This window comes from Pagrus pagrus (assembly GCF_965226575.1).
Source record: "Pagrus pagrus genome assembly, chromosome: 19".
Lineage (NCBI taxonomy): Eukaryota > Metazoa > Chordata > Actinopteri > Spariformes > Sparidae > Pagrus > Pagrus pagrus.
Window position 1 is genome coordinate 9,320,781 of NC_140203.1, and position 23,945 is coordinate 9,344,725.

The following is a 23,945-nucleotide window of genomic DNA, read 5'->3' on the forward strand; positions in this document are numbered from 1 at the left end:
TGAACATGTTTTTGGCTAGCTGTTTCTTAGCTCTACCTTGTGCCTCTCATGCAGGCTAATAATATTAGTTACATTTGAAATAGATGTTTCTGTTCTGATGGTATTTCCATAGTCCTCAACGAGACTTCTGACCATCTGGATGAGGAAAATGTTCTGTAACCTTTTACCCCACGTTGACTTTATTTCTTAATCCAATCGAAAATGGCAGCCGGCCAACTCCGTGGATAGAAAACAAGAGTTACAACTTGAGAAAAGGTTTTTTTTTATTGTGCAACAGATGGAACATTTTCTCATCCAGATGGTTAGAAGAGTCTTCTACAGAAGCAGTTGTTTACATCTGTGACTCTCATGTAGCTAATGCCGATTCATGACAGGCAAAAGCTGGGATTCACGGTTCCCCCTGCTTCTTTATGCTATGCTAAACTAAGTGCCTGCTGCTTTCTTAAATGTTAAATGTATTTTCTGGAGAGACATGAGAGAGGTACCGATCTTCTCTGTAATCTCTGGCAAAGAACGTGAATGAGCATATTTCCCAAGATGTCAAACTCTTCCTTCGGGACCCTCTTGGTGACGCATTCAAGGACCCTTTATGAACATTTACTGATTACTGAATCATTGTTCTCTTGTTTCGTGTTTTAGAAAATCAACCTCACAACACATGCAGCAATCAAACATACCGTAGCTGTTGTTAAAATGAAATGTTTTCATTTTTATGTATATTCAAAAAGAGTCCTTGAATGCACCAGTAGAGACAGTTTTCAAAACGGACACCAACTGTAACAGCATTTTCTTACAAAGCTTTAACAAAAATAAAGGTTAAAAGGCAAAGAGTTCATTGTGATGGATAACTAACCTCAAGCAAGTTTCGAGCAGGTAAAAATTGGAAAAATTGATCGTTGTTTATGAACTAAAATATGCAAGATGACCTTCATTTCTCACTTTATATGAACCCAAAGTCTCCCTCTAACTCACACACTCGACCTCTGGAGGTTGATAAGCTGATGCAATAGAACCAAACCTCAATTTTCAAATGAAGACATCTTGAGCCTAAAATTAATCATCCTTCCTACAGAGAGCTCATGTCGTAAAACTGTTCAGCTGTAACCAGTCATAGGAGACCATCTATTATTCAGCAGAGACTATAAACACTTGGAAGTCTGTTTGGGCCACATTAACTGGATGTTTGGAGTTTTTCAAATGGCACAATCTGCCCGCAAAGCTGCAGTGTGCCAACGTGTAGTGCCCGATTGAGCCATCAGGGTGCAGCATTGCAGTTCGGCAGCCTCGCTCTGCCCCATCGAGACAGGCTGCTGGTAACATGTATGAGACTGAATTAATGTGATGGCTACGGCGCACAAAGAGGACCGTCTCATCCGAAATGTCAGCGGTTGAGAGGTGAGTAAAGAGCCACAGAGAAAAATAGAGGGTCACTGCTGATGTTTGACAGGTACACCGTGTTAGTGTTGTTACAGATCCTCCTCTGTACCTGTGCTGTCACACAGCAAAAAATGGAAGTAAACCAAAATGCGGGAAAGCATGCAGTTACTTGGAATATATAGTCGCAGATATCAATATATTCCACATGCGTTTCTGGACCAGGGGAAGTGTCACACTCCATCGCACTGGCAAATGAATTAAATATAAATATTAGGGTTTCGAGCAGGTCCAATTCTCCAGAGCTGCTTTGCTGCAGGTCTTTGCCGTGTGTTTAAGCCAGTGGAGGGAGGTGGCGGCGGCGGCGGCGGCCAGCAGCCACATCAGTAACAGCATCTTGTTCACATTACTGATGCGATTACATCAGATGAAACCCTCCCCGAGGAGCAGATACGGCAGGCGCACAGGCAGTTAGAGGATGGGATTTTTGTCAGCACCCCTTCCACCTTTCTCCCCCCTTCTTCAGCCCACTCCTTTAGGCTGCTGTACACCGTCTCCCCCACCCTCACCCTCGGATTGTTTGGACTACCACTTTGGATCGAAGAGAGGGCTGACAAAAGTCTCCATGGTGACAGTGCAATCTGTAAATCATGCTGCGGCAGATGTGTCTTCTCCTTCCCTCTTTCCCTTTTCTCCCTCCTTCTCTCCCAACCTCCTGCTTGTACACAACCCCTCCCGTTTTATCCCTCATGCATACCTTCCCTGCGTCTCCTCCACTCTTTCCCCCGTAATTTAAAAACCCTCCGCCTTGATCGACGTTATCTCCCCTTGCCTCACTTTTTACTTTGCACTCACTCACCTTTCCCCCCCCCTCTCACTCTCTCCTAACGTTAATGCTTTAATTAGTTAAGACAGAAGGGGGAGGGGATGGCGAAGACATAATGTTCACTTAACATTCAATCAACGTTCAAGTCAACATGCCGCCTCGGAGCAGAAAGGGTGATACACTCTGGGAGCATGTGCATGTTAGTGGAGCGGCATTATGAGCGTTTTTTTCATGAACTGAGGACGAGTTGTGGGAGAGTCCTGCAGTACCTTCGGCATCCTTAGACATGTACAGGGAAAGCTTGGTACCATAGGGGATCCGTATAGAATCTGAACCAGGGATGAAGAAGAGGGTTACACAAACTGAACACACAAAGTCACATACATTTAGGCACACACAGTAGGTGCAGAATCATATGCATAACCAGCTAAAACAGGAAAGAAAATGAGAATCCCTCGGAGAGAAATGATTACCCGAACCAGCCTAAAAGCATAAAGCCCGACCTCGGCTAATTGCAGCGGTGACAGCCAAACCTTCCTCCCTGTTAGCCTTAATGGGACCTGTAAATACCCGCTCCCCTCAGGAAAACAGAAAGTCTGCCTTGATGCCACACACAACAAGGACATTTGAATAATTGTTTTTCTCAACCCTTGTCCTTCACAATTACATGGATTCATCTGAGGAGGACTTTGCGTCCCTTTTAGCAGCTTGAAAGTCTAATGAAAGAAAGAAGCTGACATTGATCCATCAGTGTGTCGCTCACGCTGAATGACAAACCTGTATAACATTAACAGCAGCTGTGGATCACAAATTTGTCCCACTTTGCGGACAGCTGTATCAATCTGGAAGAGGTCAGCTGGCTCTGAATGGTCAAATACTCAATGAAAGATGGTGGAGGGAGTGAAAGTGGGCTGGAGGTTGGGAGGGAGGGGCTCGTATTGATCCTCGATCATCCTTGAAAGCATTCTCTGCCTCTGAGGACACTTATTGTGTCCCTTCAATGGCGGTGGTGGCGGGTGGTCTGTGGGTGATTAGTCTGTTCCTCTTTTTTGTGATTTGTAAGAATTTTAACGATGCTTTTGAACGTCCGAGCCCCAAATTAATTTAACTGCTGTGTGACGATGTTGGCAAGAGACGCAGAATAGATCACAGTAGAAATTCTGTTGCCTTGATTTTTGTCGGTGTCATGTTATCATCTGAAAATGTACCGACACTCACTCTCCGGGGCTGCAACTTGGAAAAGTAAGTTAACCAATATGACTGGAGTGGCTAAATCTCTATTTGGAGTCATCACTCCTTCGATTCTGGCACCCAACAAAACACAGCAGACACTTTCGGTCTGTTGTGTCGCCTACGACTCTGTGGTGATTTGTGTTTCCCTTCAGTTTTGCCTTTATTTTGCCTCCAGCTTAAACCGTGACGTAATCATCACGTCAGCACTTACAGGCTCTATTTGGAGGATTTTTTTGAAACGTGGTGTGTTCAAGGAGGCTCCAAAATCTGAGAGTTGGTTGTCCAACAGCAGTCCTTTATTCTATAACCAACAATAAATGAGTGAATATACTGTGCCATAAAGCTCCACTTATTTCCTAAAACTAATAAAAACACAGTAATGAGCCAACTTTGTTGTTTTTTTTATCAATTCCACATGTACATCTCTCTGCTGCGATAAATGTTCACTAAAACACAAATATATATTCATCCGCCAGTGAAAATAGTCCCCAAGAAATGCTCTATTTATTCCTGTTTGCTAAAATCTGTTGTTCACAAATTACTGAACCACTTTATAAATTAAACTATGTCTTTAAGATTTGTGTCTTTAGTACGAACCAATGAGACTGAGGCTGAGTAGAGAAGTTGGAACGAGAGAAGGACTATCACATCCATGTTTTTGGGCTTTAAGTGCTGACTATAAGAAACATGTAGAACAACACCAACTTTATTCTTTGAATGTGCAAAACAAATTTAACATTAACCTTTTAACCACGCTCTGGCTCGATTGACCTCTATGTTAGATATTCTGATGAGATTACTCGCAAAAGCTATGCTCGCCAGCCATAAACTCAGAGGGACCTTGAACACACCAGCAGGAAAGTAGTGACAGTGATGATAAACCAATGAATTCTTCGCTGTCATGAATTTCTTACGTTTTATTAATCCACAATGTTTTTTTTCCACTAAACTCCAACTTTGATTTCTGCTTTTTCAGTGATAAATATTTAATGTTATATAGAAATACTTAATTACAAATACGTATAAAATATACATACTTATTAAAGTTAAATACATATGCTTATTTATTTAATACTTCAAAACCCCAGGGATTCAGAACCAGGGTTTTTGGCTGCCTTGTCTTGATGTCTTGATGTCTTTTCAGCTATCATGTAATGTTTAAAACATGATTTGAAGGTGATTGGCTTAAGTGTTAGTATTAGTATCAGTTTATTAGTTAAAGCAGAAAGAAAAGACGCTTTGGAAAGGTGACTTTCTGAACATCTGTATCCTTTGAGTAGCCCAAACAATTCTCATAATTGTCACAAGACTAAATTACGTGAGAAAGGATGAGGTAATATTGACGGGAGAGATTAATGCAATTAAATCTCACATTATTGTGAGAAAGAAAGAACTCGGGAGGATTCTGCACATTTATGTAAATGGATCTTGGAGCTCTGGGCGAACACAGCAGCATCCACAGTCAAACAGGTCTGCAGGCAACATTGACATTTGAAAACCTTTCATAACGAAGCACTTATATCAACATCCTGTGGTGCTTTCACTGTGCGGGGCTTACCATCACCGAGCGGCGAGGGGAACACGGGCATCTCGTAGCCGGTGGGCGTCTGCGGGGAACTCTGGGAACTGGTGTCTCTCGAACTGCAGTTGGAGGCTGAGCTCACCGGAGCCGACGAAACAAAATAGATGTCCGACTGTAGGTGGGACATAGAGAGGAAATGCGATCGATACAGAGACACGGTTAACGTGTAACGACGGCAGGAAATATTAAGAGGAAAAAGTGATGAAGAGGATGGATGAAACATGGAAGGAAAACCGAATATGAAGAGATGGAATAAGGTGGAGAATCATTTCTTTTTTTTCCAGGTACACTGTGGTCTGTTTGAAGTTATCTGTGAGAACATGAGTGTAGTATTGCTCTGTAGCCATGCAGATTGCCAGCCATATTTCCCACCAGGGTAATAAAGATTGATTGAAATGAGAGGGCTGAGACAGCTACTTCTATAACGCAGAGTGGGCCCTGCACACACTCACAAGCTAAAAGGGCTCTTGCTGTAGTGAAACCAAGTGTGTTGTGTGTTGCATTTCTACTGACTACCTGAGTTTACCTTTACCTTACCTAGTTATGGATGCAAAAAGTAAATTGTTTATAAAATGGTAGTGTCCAATATTGATAAAAACAGGGCATGTAGATGACACTGTGTTAGCCGTCGATCATACTGACCCGTGAAGCGGCCAACTGTAGCTCTGGGACCACGGCTGTGTACACAAGGTTCCCATTGACCACCAGTCTGATCTCAATGGAGTCCGTCGTGAAGGCCAGGATGTAAGGAAACGCACAAACTGCAAAGACAACACGAGCAAACAATAAACAGGGGACATCGAGGAAACAACAACAACCGCCCATGAAAATGTCACCAAGCTTGTCCTGCTAGCAAGAGATCAAAACGTTTTATAATGTGCTCAATGCCCAACCACCACCGTACGAGACGAAGACTTTCACCCAGAATGGCATTTTGAAATGCCATCATTAGCTGCTTAAATATGCAGAGAAATGAGAATCGGGCTGAGCGTCTCTCCTCGCCGCTCTAGACGCTTCCTCTCACCTCTGTTTGATGTGAAATGTACAACAAGGTGAGAGTGAACTGCAGCACAGCATGGAGGACAGGCTCGACGGGTAAAAGAAAGGTCGAGTGAAAATGCCGAGTGATGATTTTGTCCAATTTTTTGTTACTTTTGTCACATTTCAAAACTTAAATCTGCTTTGACTGATTTTTATGGCCACTTTGGGGGCAGCGCTACAAGCTTTCAAAACAACACTGACTCATTGTCACCTTATAATACCAATGTAGAGAACATGTTATCAAACAGTTGCTCACCACAGATGTGGAGAGTTCTGTTCGCTTTCCTTTTTGCCTCCTTCGCTGCTAAATGCTCCACTATGTTCAACAGCTAGTTGCTAACTGTGTCTTTCTGCTGTTTGTGCTGGGCAGGTGGTGAAAGGTGAAAGAGTAAACCAGTTAAGGGCCATAAAAACAAAATCATATATTTATTAGGTTCATTTTTTCCCCCATTAATAGTTTTTATTGAGAGCATTTTGAAAACAATTCCATCTTTAAATCATAGACCTTTCTCAACCTTACGCTTTCATATGTTTTTGCAAATATGTAAACAAACTGTAATGCGAGCATCAACATATTATAGGACGGCAGCAACAACAACAACAACAAAAGTGAACAACAGGAAGGAGATGAAGAGGGACAGAAATCCCCCAGACTCCCTTATAAAATAGAAAAATTTTGTCAGTTTTGGAGTTAAGAAAACTTTACAAAATGCTGTTCATGACAAATTCTTAATTATTTGGGCCTTCTTGTAAATTCGGCAAATGTTATACATAAGTTATTTGGATGGAGACCTGTCCACTTGTGATCGGATCACCAAAGACTCACGTTAATGCCAGGGGTTAACAGTCTTATCAGTCTTATTGTTTACAATAATGCAGTGTACATAACACACTTTCTGTTTGCCCTTGTTAACAGAGACTCCAGTCTGTAGTGTAGTTCATACAAGAGTAACATTAGTGCTCTCGCTCGCTCTCTCTCCCTCGCTTTCACCTCCGTGAATAACACTTTATTTCTCATCAATTGATGTTTTTTTATAGTGCATCATTATAAGGGGGGCTGCAGCCCTCTAAGCACCCCAATTTTCCTGCGTCCATGGCTGAGGAGACCAGAATAAAGACAACACAAAAACCATCGCATTCATCGATTTTCTTAAGATGACACCCTAAAAGTTATACAATAAAAAAAAAACAGGATCCAATGGCAATAAAGCAGCATATCCATTTCACCCAATATGAATCTGCTTGCTTTTAGCTTTAAAGAAAAGGTCAATTTCTCCATTACATAGATATCTTTCATAATTTCAATAAAGTCTTGTAACGAGGGCTGTTTTCTAGTTTATTTTCTTGACAAATAATCATGTCTTACTAAAGTCATGTTTGCAGGTAATTGGCCAAGGTATAGAACATCAGAGCAGGTTCATTGTTAATATAAAAGTATTGATTGGAGCGGCTTAACAGTTGCTTTGAAACACAGGCTCTTCAATATGTTTCAGTACATTTGTTTTATTACTCAGCACATTTTGTTTTTGCCGGTTCGAGTGTGTGTGTGTGTGTGTGTGTGTGTGTGTGTGCGGAAAGGAGGGCACATTAAAGGATGCACAGCAACCGACGGCGGCAGCATGTTGTTATCAACAGGGTCAGGGTTACAGCTTTAGTCCCAATTGTGTTTGCTTTTCATCGCCTCCTGCATTAATAAAAACATCACACACAAACACATACACACACAAATAATCACACAGGCCAATTGGATGCTTGTGGCCACACATGGTGTTTCCATGGCGACGGCAAGCTCCGGCCGGGCCAGCAGCATGGGCAGGGCGGGGCCCAGAGCGTTGTTGCTGTGGTTACCTACCAATAGCATTGGGCATCTGGTTCCAGCTGAAGTGGAAGTCGGAGGTGTTGGACTGGATCATCGGTGTGGAGCCGTTAAACGGACAAACTTTCTTATAGTAACAAATATCTGGAAGAGGAAACAGGTTCAACTTTCAAAATAAGATATTTACTTTCTCTTTTTTGCTGTTTTTGACTGAAAACAGCATTTTATTGTACTGAGAGCTATTTGTCCTATCATCCAGAGTTACAAAAGCAGACAAAGATTAAGTAAAAGCCACATTTTTGTAATTGATCTCCTGACTCTTAATATTCTGAAGCGGTCTGTGCTATCACTTTTATTCCAGAAAGTTGTAGTAGCAGAGAAGGAACATAAAGGCTTTGACAGCAGACACAGATACCTGAATCAAACAACATCTGAGCTTAAAGGAGACTCACAGTTGTAACACAGCAGCAGACCCGCCTCCCCGTCTTCATACACATCAATGGCTGCTACAAAATTTACCTGCAGGCACAGACGAGTCACTTTAGGGGAATCGCCTCAACAAGATCCAAAGGTCACATATGAGAATGTGTTTTTAACAAACAACGTCATGTCACGTACCCTCAAGGCACTGGGTAACCATCCAGTCAATATAAAAGATAGAAGTCTACTACAGTTGCTTCCTTATTTTGGTTACTCTTTCAAAGGGTCTCAGTTCTGCTCAACTTCGGCGAACAACACATGAAAAGCTAATAAAAAAAAAGAAAGAAAGAAAGAAAGAAAAGAAAACCACCAGGGTTCTCATGTGTGTCCATCTGTGCGTGCACGTGTTTCTCACCCTGTTGGCGTCTACATGATGTAGCCGGTAGGCATCTCCGGTGCTCTCATTGATCAGGTCAAACTGGTGTTTGTAGGCCACACAGATCATATTGTCATTTTCCCCCGTGGGCCCGTCCACCAGCGCCATCACCACCGGTGGGTCACAAAGACAGATCTCCTAGTGGGGGGATGGTACATGATGACCTCAGTGCTCTGACATACAGACTAGTTGAATTACTTTAAGAGACTCATAAGTTCATTAAATAATGTAGACAGGACATTCACAGCTCAAGTTGTCGAAGTCGTGCATTTTTTGACTCAAATTGAGGGAATTAAAACAACCTCAAACGCCTCCATGAGCATTGCACTGCATGCACCTGTCTCTGTCACCTCATGCAGTATCTTTGCCTCACGTCTCTCCCTTCCTACCCTGCAACTCTCTACTTGCAGCTTTAAGACTAATAAACATGTGGAGAGAAATATTTCTAATATCTTCTATTTATGAGAATGCAAATTTACAAAATGTGTGAAAATTACATTATACTACTCAGTCATGAATTCACTTTTCCGTCCATTTATTAATGTTTTATTAGCTCGTGTGGAGCCTGTCGTACCCGTATGTACTGAAACTCCTCCACCGGTGAGTCTGCCCCCGAGGCGATGGCGCTGAAGCCTTCGAAACGTGGATGTTTCCTGGTGATGAGGAGGAGTTTGTTCCTGATGGCTGCTACTATCCTCAGCTCTGAGCCGTGGTGGGTGTTGATGGAGTACAAATGACAGCCTGGGACAAAGAGGGAGAGGAGGAGGGGTGGTGGTGGTGGCAGTGGGGCAGAGATAGAGAGTACATTGGACATGTGTTGTGCTGTAGGTGTTGTTCCCTGGCATCATCCCACAGATCAATGCGTCCATCACAGACAGCTGGCATGACACCAGCTGCAGGTCAAATGTTATGTGTTTGCGCTGCAAAAAGGGCGCTCGTAAAGGTCACAATATGCTGCTTTAGGCTGAAAAAGAGAAGTAACATTTAATCTTGTCAAGCGTCATATGCACTACGCTATTAAACATGTCTACCAGGCGACTGCTTTTGATTTGTCTTGCATAACATTCATCTTTCTGCTCTGAAATGTGGATGGCTTGGTGGACATTATCAAAACATGTTTTGACTAGAATCTAATTCTCTCTATCAGCTGTTTTCTGAGAGGGAAGCTGGTAGCGTAAACCTGTGTGTGTGTGTGTGTGTGTGTGTTACAACCTCCTTCTGAAGCGCCACAACAATCACTTGTAAAGCCATATGAATATTTAATCAGCTTTTGCTTGCTGTATGCTTGTTGGATGAAAAGTTTCTCTGTCCATACTGATCAGTGTGATATCCTTTCTGAGCGAGCTTCCAGTGGATCCACAGCTTTAACAAAGATATGTTTCAAAGTTTTTTCCTGAAATTAAAGGGGCTCTTTGGCTCGTCTGTGTTGCGCTGGGAAGCCTGTTGTTACTTTATGTCAGCGGACTCCGTTTCTAAGCTGTCGTTTGCTACTGTTGCTCTACTGTTTGTCAAACAAATAGTCCACAGGCTTGTATAGACAACCGAGAGAGACGGGGAAGGTCTTGTTTTTCACATCATGTTACAATCCGCTCACACATGGCCAGTAAAAAAGTGATTAATGCATATAAATTGCTACAAATTGTTACATAGAGCCCCTTTTGTTTCCAGCTTGACTTTAAAGAATGATAATAACTAAATATTAACTACAGTGCAACATGATTTTTATATTAAAATAATTACAATTTTTACTTTAAAACTTTCCGTTAGAAATGTGGATTCTTCTTTGCAGGTGGTCTGAAATTTGCTCGAATATTCATTTCTCTTCTACATTTCTCCGTCCCTCTCTTACTCACTGACAAGGACGAGGGGCGACAGTACAGTAGACTCAACCTGTGCAGTGCCAGGGACAGGCTGTGATAAGTAAAGAGGGAAAATTTGTCATAAATCAGAAAAATACAGGGGAATTGTGGCCCTGAGGGGCAATGAAAATGGGAGGGTTGGCAAGTATGTGGCCAGGGTGAAGAGGAGGAGGGGATACAGCAAGCAAAACCTGTTTGAATGTACATATGGACAGATAGAAATAGAAATGGATCTGATCAAAGCATTTCCTTCTTGCTTTTTGTGGTGGTTAATTTGTCGACTCCTTGTGTTGTACCTTTAGTTTTCTCCAGTTTGTTCTCCCGGCTGTCGCACTTGCCCCTGACGAGCTGCTTCTCCTCCAGGCCTCTCTTGAGCGTGCTGAGTCTGAACACATAGAGCCGAGCGTCCTTCCCTGGAAACGAAAACAAAAGCCACTTCTGTTTTGTGCATGAAGGTTACTTTTAATTTGCCATCTCCGTTTTAGCATCCTCCCACGGCCAGACAATGGTGTCTTACTGCGGGAGGATTACTAGAAGGCTTCTTAAGGCTCGTGCTCTCTCCGAGGCTTTATCAAAGCCCACACACAGTCGTGACAAATGTTTGCGCTGCCATTGCATAATCACTATCAAAACCCAGTCAACCCTGTTTGTCAATATTAGGGTTAGCTAATCATCTGCAGGGTAATTAATTACATGCTCATCTGGTTGAAGCAAACATGAGACGAACCCTACAGCTGTTTGTTGGCACACAGAGACTTCTTGTGTATACTATTTGTGCTTCGTTTTATCTGTGTCTGTCTGCATATCTGTCAGCTAGAGCCCACTTCACTCTCACAGCCTATCCAGTCCTGCAGGATAAACAGACACACACACACACTGACACACACACACAAGCTCGACAGGGATTGGTTCTCTATAGGTCAGCTTCCTTAGATCACAGCGAGCGATCAATGTGTTCACCGGGCCAATGGATGTGGAAAGGGTAAGTATGTACTCAAACAGCACAGAGCGAGATGACAGAGGTGAAATAAGAGAGACGAAAGGGAATAATGAGAAGGAAGATGTGCTGTTAATACTGTTCTGGTGCTGCAAAAAAAGGATTGCATGAGGAGGGGATGAGCTTTATCTTCCATCTTCTTCTTCTTCTGGTCTGAGCCTACCTTTGTCAGCCCGGGTGATAAGCAGGTCCTGAGGCTCGAGAACGTGCATCTGCTTCACCACCATGGTTTTGTCAAACACCTGCGCCGGAGGCAGAACCTGCGTCTCTGAAACACAACGCAAACATCACAATAAAAAGGCGGGCACGATCTGAAAAATATGTCTTCTATGGTGAGGTTGAAATATTTGTTAAAAAAAAAAAATCCTTTGAGCAAGACGGATCAGACTGCGTGTCACTCACCAGCGTTGGGCAAAGCTGGATCAGGGCCTGAAACGTACACAACATCATTATCACCATCATGTTTAGCTGTCGGCCTCTGCGTTCTGCCGAGCGCAGTATTGAATGGATATGGATGGGTGGCTTTATTTTAGAGGACATAGGGAGATATCGATTAGGAGTGACCTCACCATCCAGCAGCATGACTCCCGCTGTGTCTGTGGCAGCCAGCAGAGACTGACCCCAGGAGTCAGCGCACACGATCTCGTAGGGGAATGTGCTGCAGAACGACTGGGACTCCCATGGCTGCAGCATGCACGCACATACAGACATACAGACACATGTAGGGACACAGTTAATGTTGTGTGCGTGCAGAGAATTAAAATCTCTGTTCATGTTATGTGTTTATGTGAAGAAAATGGCTTGTTAAGATGACAATGTTGTGCAGTGAAAACATCTCAAAGACACGCTCTCACCTCTTTTCTGCACAGGCCCGTGGTAACAAGGCTAGTCGGGGCGTCTCCTCTCACGATGGTCTTCAGCTTCAGAGCCTAAAGATGAAATGGCATCAAAGATACGGCACACAACAGAGACATCTGTCAGCTCTGTGGCTAGCAGTGCTGGATGCAGAAATATGCTCTGATCATTTATTTAAGTAAAAGCACCAACGAAACAGTGTATTAATACTCCAGTACAAGAAAAATCCGACAGAAAACATAACATTTAAGATATGTGAAATTTGCAAACTTTATTATTTCTATTGTCATTTTCAGCTTCAACTGTAACTTTTAAAGATGCCAGCGTCTTTGATATCTACACAACAACGGCATCTCGGACTAACTGCTAGTTTGGGGTTATCTTCTTCAGTCTATGGCTTAAGGTATGGTATGAAAGCATCAGACATGCATTTTGGATTACGTAAATATTCACACATTTTGAAATAATGTCATGAAAAAGACAATTAGATTGTATGTAAGCTTGTGCATGAAGCAGAGGTTTTCTGCGTGGAGGTTGCTGTAAATAAACATTGTGATTGATTCTATTTTAGTCTGGTGTTTGCCCTACCGAGGGTTTGGTCCCCCTCCAAAGAGTCACATGATACATTTGTGGGGTTGTGAGATTATAAATGTGGCAGGAGAGAAGGAAAAAACTAATTTCTGCTACACAAATATGTATTTATTTAACAAACTTTTCTTTAATCGTTGATTTTTTAAATAAAACGTAGGATAATTTGTGGCCCTTTTGGCCCCGATTTGGGTGTTGAACAGTTTTTTAAGGTGAGGGGAAATAACTCTCTGGTGAAACTGCCAACAACTCATACACATCTGTGGACACAGCTTTTCTTTGATTGGGCCACAGGCTAAAAATATCATATATATAGTCTTTAAAAATGCAATGCACCTTTTGTGTTTTTCATATGTCTTTTAGAAAGTAAGATCTATAAGGAAAGTAACTATAGCTGTCAGATAAATGAAGTAGAGTAGATGTATAAAGTGGCATAAAATGGAAATACTGTTATTGATGGCATGTTCAAAATGTACTGCATATGAGCCCAAGCATGGGATAAAGAAGTGCGTACTGCATATGAATCACGCACTAATGTGTTACAAGAAGGACAGCGCTGGTCTCAGCTTGACGAATTAAGCACTCTGTATTCCGTCACTAACATCTAACCACCTTCCCGTTGTTTCCTGGCTTATATAGCTGCTGTGAAATGTGAGGACAACTTACGGAGGTGGAGAGAATCCACACAAGCACTGGTAACATCAAAAAAAGTGTCATAATACGTCGGATAAAAGGTGTAATTGCTTCAAATTTCAAATAGAAACAGGAATGCTCAAGCAGCAACCATCTGATCAGAGAGAATGTTTCCGATCCGAGCTGCACAGTCGGGCGTTTTCATTTACATATCTGCATAAACAGGCAATCTGGAGAAAATTAAATCAATATCAAGCAACAGCACAACGGCTTGTCCGTTCAGCGTGTACTCAAATATCCATGAGAAACACATATTCTGTCCTATCAGGCATCCGTGATTGTGTATAATGTGCATCACACAACGAGTGAACATACAGAGAGTCAGTTAAGCTGAGGACAAACGCCTGGTCTCTACAAAACTGGATAATCAACGCCTCGACGCGTCTACCTTCCTTTGTTTTCACGCTTTACAGCACAACGCATCGATGCCTCGGCTTTGTGTTTATGAGCAGAAGAGCGACAGAAACGAGACAAACAAGGCAGAGAACACAAAGAGTAACACGAGAGAGAACAAGGGTACGAAAATAGAGACGATAAAGAAAAAGGAAACGAGAGAGGAAGAATTACAATATGAGTCAAATAAGTTTCAACAACCCGAGAGGAGTGATGATGAAGGCATGGATGACTCTCTGAGGGTTATTAATAAAAAGGAACATTTAGATTTCTCAGTTGAAAACCTGGTTTGTGAGAGTGAAGAACAATTTCTGATTCATTGCAGCTGTTTAATATTTGTCTGGCCCGCAAGATTTTATTCACAGACACATTTCTCCCGGGGCTTTGAGACACAATCAGAGATATTTAGCTCAGGTAATAAAACATGATCACGTGCAGGATATCACATCACAGCAAGCCGCACATTTGTCCGAAGAAGCTCACAAACAACCTGACGCCAACCTGAAACCTGAAACACTTCTCAACACCCTTTTCTTCTCTGTGTTTTCAGGCTTTGTTCCTGTGTAATTATAGTTACATCAGCACCCAGAACAGAGGTGTAATGACCATTACATCAGCCGGATAATGACTACTGGACTCAGCCGGCTCAGACACCTACTCTTATATCATCGTTCCACCCTTACCCTCCTGGAAACAAGTGTCCACCTCACTCAACTGTCTGTCAGGACGCACAGCTCTTAAAGGACCTCATTGTGGCACAAAGAGTCACAACTTCCTCATAAATGATACAAGCCAGTTTTAAAAGACGCATGTAGTTCCTCCTACTGCAGTTTCTCTATTTGGCTCATCATTGTGTCAAAAATTGGAAAATGCACTGGTGCTGGTAGAGAAGAGTCTGTGAGGCTCACAATAATGTTTCTCGGCTTGGACAGGAAATCACATTGTGGAATAAGCTCAAAAGCTTAAGTGTTCTCCACAATGAGCTGATGAAGTCTGAAATGAATGCTTGCAGACACTTCTCAGGGCTGAAGAAGTTAATGCCTGCTGCTTTTTTTGTGGCTTAAAAAATCCTTTAATCTATATTTTGAGAAATTGTTAATATTGTCCTAAAAAGACAGCAGAATCAGCCAAAGGTTTACATATTTTTTTACTTTTTGTCATACTATTTTTTATGAAAACATATAGTTGTTAGTGTAAACTGAAACAGTGTTTTCTTGCTGTAATCATTCCTTCTGCTCATATCAACCACAAAGAGATTCCAGTGAAAGTGATGTGGGTCAAAATCCCCTGTTCTTGTTCTGCACATATACTGTATATACTAAGAAGTTCAACTGAAGCTATTATGAGTCTTAAGCAGTTTAAGTTAGACAAAGCAAGTGGGTATTTTCTGGAGTTACAGAGGTTTTAGCAAAAAATCTCTCCGTCTTACCCCAGTGTTTCCTTCTCGTCCTGCTTTGGAGAGACAGTAAGAAAACTAGGAAATTCTGAAGGAAGTCTTAAAACTTTCAGACTAAAAAGACTAAAATAAGAAAATAAGAATAAAACTGTGTATGAGCCTCGGTTAACCGTTTCTACTATTTGAAATCAGTCCAATGTGACCTTTTACTTTTAAAGGATAAGTTCACCCCAAAATGAAAATGTAGTTAGGACTTTTGGTTCATTAAAAGTCCCAAGAAGCCACAATTAAAGAGACGTTATTCAGAAAATTTTTAAAGCTGAAATGTTCACTGTAGCTGCTAAGCTATAAGCGTTAGCACCCACCCTGTCTAAAGTGGGTGCACAAGCTTGACCGCACATCGAATGTGTAAATGACGTCTTTACAAATCAATTTGGGATCTTGGGGCCTCCAGAGACCGGGATTATGCTGGACGAGCTCTTTCTTTTCATTAGTCTCCATCTACTTCAGCTGTTTAGGAGAATGCTGGAAGGCTGTTCTGCTGTGAAGCTCCAGAAATGTTTTGTGGACCACGAAACTTCACCTGACTTTCCGTCATCATGGAGGTGAGTAGATGATGACGGTGCTGATATTATACTCATTGACACCAGCAATTAACATCTGTGTTTGGATGGGTGTGTGCGTCGTGGTATCACAGGTCTCTCATGTCTGGGTGTGTATCCTGGTTTCCAAGTGTTTATGTGCAGAGCTCATATTTGGCTGTTAGCACCGTGTTTGTGTGTGTGTTTATTACATCCTCACCTGCCCTATTCTGACAAACTCGGCCTGTCGCGCCTCTTCTTTCTTGCGTGCCGACTTTGGAGACTCGGGCAGCACGTCGCTGAAGGACCGCCGGTTTAACATGTTCTGGGGAGAAAAAGGAACCTAAACGTGGACCACCAACACACACACACAGACACACACACACACAGAGGGAAAAAGAAAGCAGAAGGGGGTCTTAGAAACTGACCCTGGCGGGGGGTGAGAACAGCAGCAGTGAAAACTAAGTCGTGTTAGGAGCAACAGTGAAAGGAGGGGGGGAAAAAAACAAGAGAAATAAGAACAAAAGTGATGTGAGGAGAGAGAGCCCTGCTGAGAAAGTCAGCATTGCAGTAGTATCCAGTCGGTGTGGTGCAGTATGCAGAGGCAGACCGAGGGCTGCAGTGGAAACAGCAGAGCAGCATTGGCTACAGTGACTGAAGTGACAAGGACGAGACAACTTGGACAGCCAAGGAATGTACAAGGATAGGACTCTGCACGACTGTAGACTGGTGGTCAGCTGTACCTTGTGCAGGTCAGGCATGAGGTCTTGGTAGAGCGAGCGGATCAACATGTCGAGGGTCCGCTGACGCTTCTGGGCAAACGTTGGCGTCTCCAGTGTGGCTTTCTCTCCATTGATTACTGCAGGACATGAAGCGAGATCAGATTAGAAAAAAATGAAAATAACGATGATGCAACTTTATTGTCCATGTTTCTTTTTTGCTTACATTTGACTAATAAAAAGTCCCTGAATTCTTGGTGATCAGTAAATACAGGCGGAGACGGGAGAGGGGGTCCAAACAGTGGAACGCTCTCCTCTGAGAATATCTTCAACCTGTGACAAAGAGCAGATATACGACCTCACTCTTACACTTCTGACTTCTGACTCCTACATATTGCATCTTAAGGGGCACATTTATAGACACTACAAAAATCAATCAGGATGTGTTAGCAGCCAGAATTCAAGTACGTTTTTTAGGTTGGGAAAGTCAAAGGCTGGATTGGAACAACATGAACCACAGCTTTAGTCAAGACACTCACCTGTAACTGTCATTCTGGCTATTATACCTAACTAATGCAAAAATATCTGGGAGGTGAGTAAAGGAAACACTGATTATACAGGAGAAATAATCACGATCCGTATCACTTAAGTGCTGCAGGGCTGATGTGATATCTGTTCAACAGCCAAAGCTCCTCGTCCTGATTACCACTTCATTTCTCTGACAGTCGTCATCCACGTTAAGGATACGGGTGAAGTGTGATCGGATCATAGACGGTTTGAAGGACGACGATGCGTCATCCCCTTCCTGGAATACTATGGTAACAATGTCGTTTCCAATGTGCCTCTTTCTCTCCACCTGCCAGTAAGGAAAGACCAAAGAGACACAAGATGAGGAAAAACTGGAAATTTAATATGAGCAGCCTGTGATTCATGTGTGATGGGACGTGTCTTTAAAATCTGGATTCATTGATTTTTTAAGGTCACTTTGGGGCAAACAGACAAAGTGTAAACACAACACTGAAGTATTATGAAGTTAAAAAGTTTTTAAAGTGAACAGGCAAGCAAACAATTGCCTATGTATACACCCGGCAGACACATTAGTAATAGGTAAGTTTATAGTTAATTGACTGTTAACAAACAATGAAATGCTTTATAAACTATTTATTGAGAAAAATGCAAAACTGGCATTAATTTAAAAAGTACAATATTCGGACTGATGTGAGTCGTGAGCCGTAGAACCAAAACAACGAGCTGAAAGATGCTAAATCACTCACTGAGGGGACAATTGACATTTCATAATACATGAAGTCATATTATTCACTGTTAACATAAAAATATTGTCTATAGCAGCTCTAACGTTAATTAGTCTGCGTCACTCTGTTGATGAGATACTGAGTGAGCCTGCAGTTTGAGGTCGAGGGTGTGACTCACCAACATGAGCACTGTGCACACTTTCTGAAGCAGTGATAATTTCCTCTCTTTGATCTCAAAACTTCAGAGGCAGCAACATCAAGAACATCTCCTGCACTAACTCCTGACCTACTCACTCCTTTTGTCACCTCTATTTTGCTTTTTAGTTCACTCTCCCCGCCACTCGTCTTCTCCCTGTCAATCGCGATTTCATATGATTTATAATATAATTTTGTCCCAGAGAAAAACATCTTAACTGCCTCGACGTCTCATGGCTTGAAGCAAACTAAAGTCAAAATTTGACAAACTCTGGTTCATGAAAACGTATTCTAGAAAACAAATAAAACCTGCATTCCCATGAAATTTGCTTGGGAAATCATGGTCCCCAGAGGATGAGTCAATCATCAACAGGCACACACAAATTCATAGGTTTTTATAACTGCTAGATAACAATAACCATTAGAAAATTAGGTAAAAATACATACATGCAAAAGGTCGTAATTTTGTCCACGTAGGTATTTCTTTTTATCATTTCCTCAGAGGATGAATCCTTAAGTCTTTAATGAACAAATGATATCTCTTCTAGTGCCTCTATCCAATCATAATCTACAATTACAGTATACAGTATAAAAACAAGATATACCAATATCTAAAACACATTTTGCAATGATATTTAAGAAGCACATTCATGCTCCCCAAAGGATGGACTATTCTGGAAACCCTTAGGCGCTCCTCTATGACTACAATCAGGCCACAATTTGAGCGAAATTGCACACAAGCTATTTCTTTATCTTAGAAACAAACTGCTGTGAAATTACCTCTGCACATTCATTCTCCAAAGAGGATAAACCCCTTTGAATTTAATGAGGCATGGCTTTTCTTCTATCATTTCTAGCCCCACTATCAGTGAGGCTAAACACATAGCACAAGCGTCAGGATGCTTTTCTTTTACATCCACCACTTTTGAATCGTGAGGTGAAACTCACACCACAGCTTCACCATTTATGCTGAAGTGGCTTCATATTCCATGACATACTCTGACATGAAGTACCAGCACAGACTGTTCCTTTTTATTGACCACCACATTGTCTTCTTATCTTAAGACGAAATCCAATTACGTGTCAGATCTGCTAATCTCCAGCGCCTTCAATCATACCCCCTGCTATTGGCATTACAGAATGGAGCGCTACAGTAAAGCAATAATGTCCTTTTCTCTAGTTTTCTTCCTAAAGTGAGCACATTTTGCCAAGTTAGCTGCTATTGTACTGGTCTCCAATCAGTGTGCTGTTTAAGTGGGGTCTTTTCTCTGCAGAATGACAGATAGATGAAGACCTGTGACTGATGTACAATTTAACTTTCTGCAATTTCTCTAATAACAGTGTACAGACGTGCAAGAGAAGTCTCATCTTTGGGAAAAGATGGTGGTATGTGGTGTTGAAGGGAGAAAGAGAAAGACATTTTTATCTAAAGTCTGCAGCATTCAGTTCAGTTTCTTTTTCTTTTGGTTAAGTCGACATCATTATTATTATTATTATTATTATTATTATTATTATTAAACAATACTTAAAGTCAACAGCCAAGCAGTTCTGTGAGGTGGCACTTGAGCTAGATACAAAAGTAAACATGCTAACCTGCCAAATGTTGTCGATACTAGCATGCTAATACTTTGCAGGTATAATGTTTGCCATGTTCACCATCTAAGTTTAGGGTTTACCACATTTTCAAGTTAGCACTAATCATAAAGAAGGTCCTTAGTTTTGCAGGACAAATTGCAATTTTTACCAAAAGTTATTTGAATTCATCCTCAGGGGAACATGAATGTCTGAGCTAAACTTCAAGGCAATCCATTTGATAGTTGCTGAGACTTTCCCCTCAAAATCAGAAACGTCAAACTCACGGTGGCACTTGAGGAAAAGTCAAGGGGGTCACCAAGAGCTATAGGATTCTTCCTCTGGTGACCATGAATGTCAAAGATGGCACCAATGCATCTGGTGGATCATCTAGTCGAGCTGTTTTACTGGATAAGTGCAAGCTTTGACCTGCCGGTGGTGCTAAAGGAAGTGCGGTTCATCCTCTGGGGATCATGAATGTTAATTCTGGGACAAAGTGATGACTGCCATCCCTTTAGAGAAAATAAAAACTCTACAACAAAACAACAATACACAAATGCACATTAAGCCACCCACCTGCTGTTTGTTCTCTTTAGAGTAGGGTAACATGGTGGACACATGGAACATGAGCTCATGGCCCTGATACACTGTGTAGATGGACTTAATTCCTGTAGTGTCATCTGCAGGTAAAAAGACAAAGAACATATTAAAAGGCCTTTTCTTTAGAGTTGTATTAATGAGGTGTGATTCAGCAGATGTGGGCTCTCTTACTCTTGGTGTCTAGCCCTCCGCGGTAACCTGCCCATCCCTGCAGCGTAATGGAATCACCCAGCAGATTGAGAAACTTATCGAAGCCCTCACTCCCCGTCTCTGAAACAAACAAACACAGGACTTTTGACTTCTGGGATATCTTCTTTTGCAGTACATAGTGCTTTGATACAGGGACAGTTTGACATATTGGGGGCTACACTTTGGTTTTCAAGAGGAAACAGCTAGTCTGGCTCTGTCTAAAAGTAATAAATCTGCCTGATAGGATCTCTAAAACGTTTTTCTTTTCGGTAAACAAACATTTTAAATGTTAACTACTGAGCTTGTGAGATGCTGGTGGGTCTGTTCCCATCATACAGAGCTGGGTTAGTTTTTTCCCCATGTTTCTAGTCTTCATGCTAAGTTAAATTGACTGCTGCCTCCAGGTTTTTCGTCTCGCTTAAGTTTTTAGTGAGTTTTCACAAAGATACATAAAACAGCACCTGTCCAATCACTATACCTCCATACTGAAGAGGGAGAAATGAAAATGAAATCAATCTTCTCATCTAACTCTTGGTGAGAAAGGGACTAAGGGTATTTTAAAAAGTTTGGACACTGGAAAAACTGAGTATAGAGGGATTTACCATTGCTAAACATCTCGTCATCTGTGAGCTGTCCGTCTTTGGCAAACAGGACGCCAAATTTAAAGTTGACAGAACCCTACAAAAATAACAGTTGAATTAAAATTGTGAAATCATTTACAAATCACACATTTAACATATTTTCCATTGACACACAGTGCTGTATAGTGAAGGCCTTTACACACATCAATTAAAACGTCAGTATTTTTTTCAGAACGCTGTACATTTTTCTGAGCTTTCACATTAAGAATGAAGGCATCAGCCAATCATTCTGTGCGAAGCGGACGTCACATCACAACTATAGATAATAATGTTGATAAAAACACCATTTCACTTTTAAATACTGCTACCTCGATCAGTCAGTTTGCTTGTAACTTTGGTGTTTAAATCTATAAATACATCTTAACAGACTGGACAGAACCGGAGCCCCGGGATAGACAGCTCAGGTCAACCCAGTGAAAGCGACCTTTCTCTGCGTGTCAGTGAGCCGGTCAGCGCTGCAGTGTGAGCGCAGAGACCCCCCGGGTCCTCTGTGAGTCCTGCAAGCCATTTTTCCTGCAAGTCCTGCTCTGTCGGCAGTGTGTACCATTTAAATGTGATAATGTACCAGTGTTGCAAATTCCCATATTGGAGCGCGCGTCCCGTTGGTGCAAATAGCTTTGGAGCGACACATTCGCAGGTGAGTATTTTTGCATTTTTGTGTCAATTATTTGTCACGTCCCTAGTGTGCGAAGGCCTTAAGAAATGTACATAGAGAATGATGTAAAATGTGAGAAGACAGACACACAAAAGGCATTTGAAAGTGTGAATTATCCTTAAAAATAAGAACAAAGATACACAGAGAGAGAAATTAAAGAACATGATATAATGCAAATAATATACATAATATTACTGTGGTTGGATATATATTTAAACTTTCTTTTTCAACAGTATGCCAGCGACTTTTACCAGATAAAGAATCAATAAAGGGATGAAACACAAGGGTATGTTATGATATGTGTGTATGGGGAAGAAAGAAAAGGAAACCGAACAAAAGGGCTAAAAGGAAGTGGTCTCCAACCTTTGCTATAAAACCAATCAACATCTAAGCTAAACTGTATCGTGAAAGCAGTTTCAGCCCTTACCTCCTGTTCCTCCAACACCAGCAGATCCTGAGGAAAGAGGACATAACAATTATCATTCACACTGTCCAGCGCTCCAGGTAGAGATGACACAGCCTGAGGATATAATACAGTTCAGATGCTGCTGATCAGGCCCTGTATGAAATGGACCGAGGGCTACATTTCATTAAGAGCTGGCAGATGCTAAGGTGTTACACTCACCTTCTGAATCTCTGGGTTGAGGATCTCCCTGGGGCCTTTCTCAAACCTGTCCATGTTCATTGCACTGGGGGTGAGGAGAGGAGGTAAAGGAGTAGAGGAAGTAGAAATGAAAAAAAAGTAGAGAGAGAATGGGGGTGTTTAGGATCGATGGAAGACAAATAGCCCAAAGTGTTACACAGAAAAATGAGCAGGGGACTTGATACGGGGAATTTCTCATCCTACTTGTTCCATTTGTTCTCATTCAGAGTTTGAGTGGTGACGCTGCTCAGCCTGAGGAATTCATAATCTCCTGTTTCATGGATCTTTTTACATCCTGTTACTTGTCACTGATGAAATCTGCTACGGGAAACATAACGGGAAGATAAAATACAAGTCTTTCCCATAAATGTGAGATTATGGTGCAAATATCAGAGAAACTGTGAGAGCAGCGTTGCCAGATTTGGCAGTTTTCTGAGAAATTTGGCCACTTTTTTATGGATTGTACTGATAAAATAGTAAAATTAAGATCATTTTGGCCTCGTCTTGTACTAATTTGGCTGTTTTCCCCCACTGTAAACTTAAAATTCATTCTACACATTGTATGATTGAAACTGACATGACAATAGCAGGCTAGACAAACAATGACTGAGGCAGAAACTATTATTCAATGAATTAATTAGATAAACAGATTCTTTATCAGCTACTATCTTGATACGTGATTACATTCTTAGAGTATAAAAAATGCTCTACATTCTCCGGTGTCAGCTTTTTTAAATGTGAGGACTGGCTGCTTTTTTTTGTCTTTTATGATGTTGGACTGTTGGTCGGACAAAACAGAGACCAGGCTTTTAACAAGATATTATCATTCTGTATTAGACACTTTTTTTTTCTTTTCACTTTTTTGTTTTTAAGTACCGGTAGTTGTACCTCCTGTACCTTGACATAAGAAATTGGAGCCTCTCATTGAACTATTTGGTGTCAGCCACATCTGGCACCTCTCTTCAGCAGCATGAGATAGCCAACAATATTGATTCTTAAAAATGTATCGTAAAGAGTGGATGAACTGTGTCGACTCAGGGCTCCAGGCTGCGCTTCTCACCTGAGGATGGACTTGACTGATAGTGTTTTGGTCGGGCTGTAGGGGAGGCTGATCTTCAGAGTGCCCTGAGCGAAGAAAAATGACACAGATCAGAGATCAGAAACTCTTGGCACAATGGGCTTCGGTCGACTTTTCTTAGAGGAGTAACTTTTGTCAGACCCGGTATATCCTGCAAACTCAGTATTACCTGAAATAAATTCACAGCACACAGCATATTTTTCAATCAGTCCTAGAATAATTACGGAGAAACGAATTAAACCAGAGCAGTTCAAGACAAACAAAGTTGTTCTGCTCGACGACAACAACATCCTGTACCAGTTAGGGTCTC

The 23,945-nt window shown here is 41.7% G+C and overlaps 1 protein-coding gene across 5 annotated transcripts in view; it reads right to left on the minus strand.

Annotated features, from left to right (window-relative positions):
* garnl3 (GTPase activating Rap/RanGAP domain like 3) overlaps positions 1-23,945 on the minus strand; it is a 75,255-nt gene that overhangs the window by 5,388 nt on the left and 45,922 nt on the right. For 2 of the 5 annotated variants that reach the window (XM_084383315.1, XM_084383317.1), the window contains exons 6-28: positions 23,618-23,682; positions 22,540-22,603; positions 22,342-22,368; positions 21,221-21,296; positions 20,601-20,699; positions 20,406-20,509; positions 17,557-17,665; positions 17,349-17,394; positions 17,036-17,142; positions 16,834-16,949; positions 16,311-16,433; positions 12,439-12,513; positions 12,154-12,268; positions 11,987-12,013; positions 11,748-11,852; positions 10,884-11,000; positions 9,303-9,469; positions 8,708-8,866; positions 8,325-8,391; positions 7,909-8,016; positions 5,658-5,776; positions 4,992-5,127; positions 2,470-2,529 (exon numbers count right to left, since the gene is read on the minus strand). In XM_084383315.1, the coding sequence (XP_084239441.1) occupies positions 2,470-2,529; positions 4,992-5,127; positions 5,658-5,776; positions 7,909-8,016; positions 8,325-8,391; positions 8,708-8,866; positions 9,303-9,469; positions 10,884-11,000; positions 11,748-11,852; positions 11,987-12,013; positions 12,154-12,268; positions 12,439-12,513; positions 16,311-16,433; positions 16,834-16,949; positions 17,036-17,142; positions 17,349-17,394; positions 17,557-17,665; positions 20,406-20,509; positions 20,601-20,699; positions 21,221-21,296; positions 22,342-22,368; positions 22,540-22,603; positions 23,618-23,682 (2,191 nt within the window). The remainder of the gene's footprint in view (positions 1-2,469; positions 2,530-4,991; positions 5,128-5,657; positions 5,777-7,908; positions 8,017-8,324; positions 8,392-8,707; positions 8,867-9,302; positions 9,470-10,883; positions 11,001-11,747; positions 11,853-11,986; positions 12,014-12,153; positions 12,269-12,438; positions 12,514-16,310; positions 16,434-16,833; positions 16,950-17,035; positions 17,143-17,348; positions 17,395-17,556; positions 17,666-20,405; positions 20,510-20,600; positions 20,700-21,220; positions 21,297-22,341; positions 22,369-22,539; positions 22,604-23,617; positions 23,683-23,945) is intronic. The other 3 variants (XM_084383316.1, XM_084383319.1, XM_084383318.1) reach the window with 3 other exon arrangements.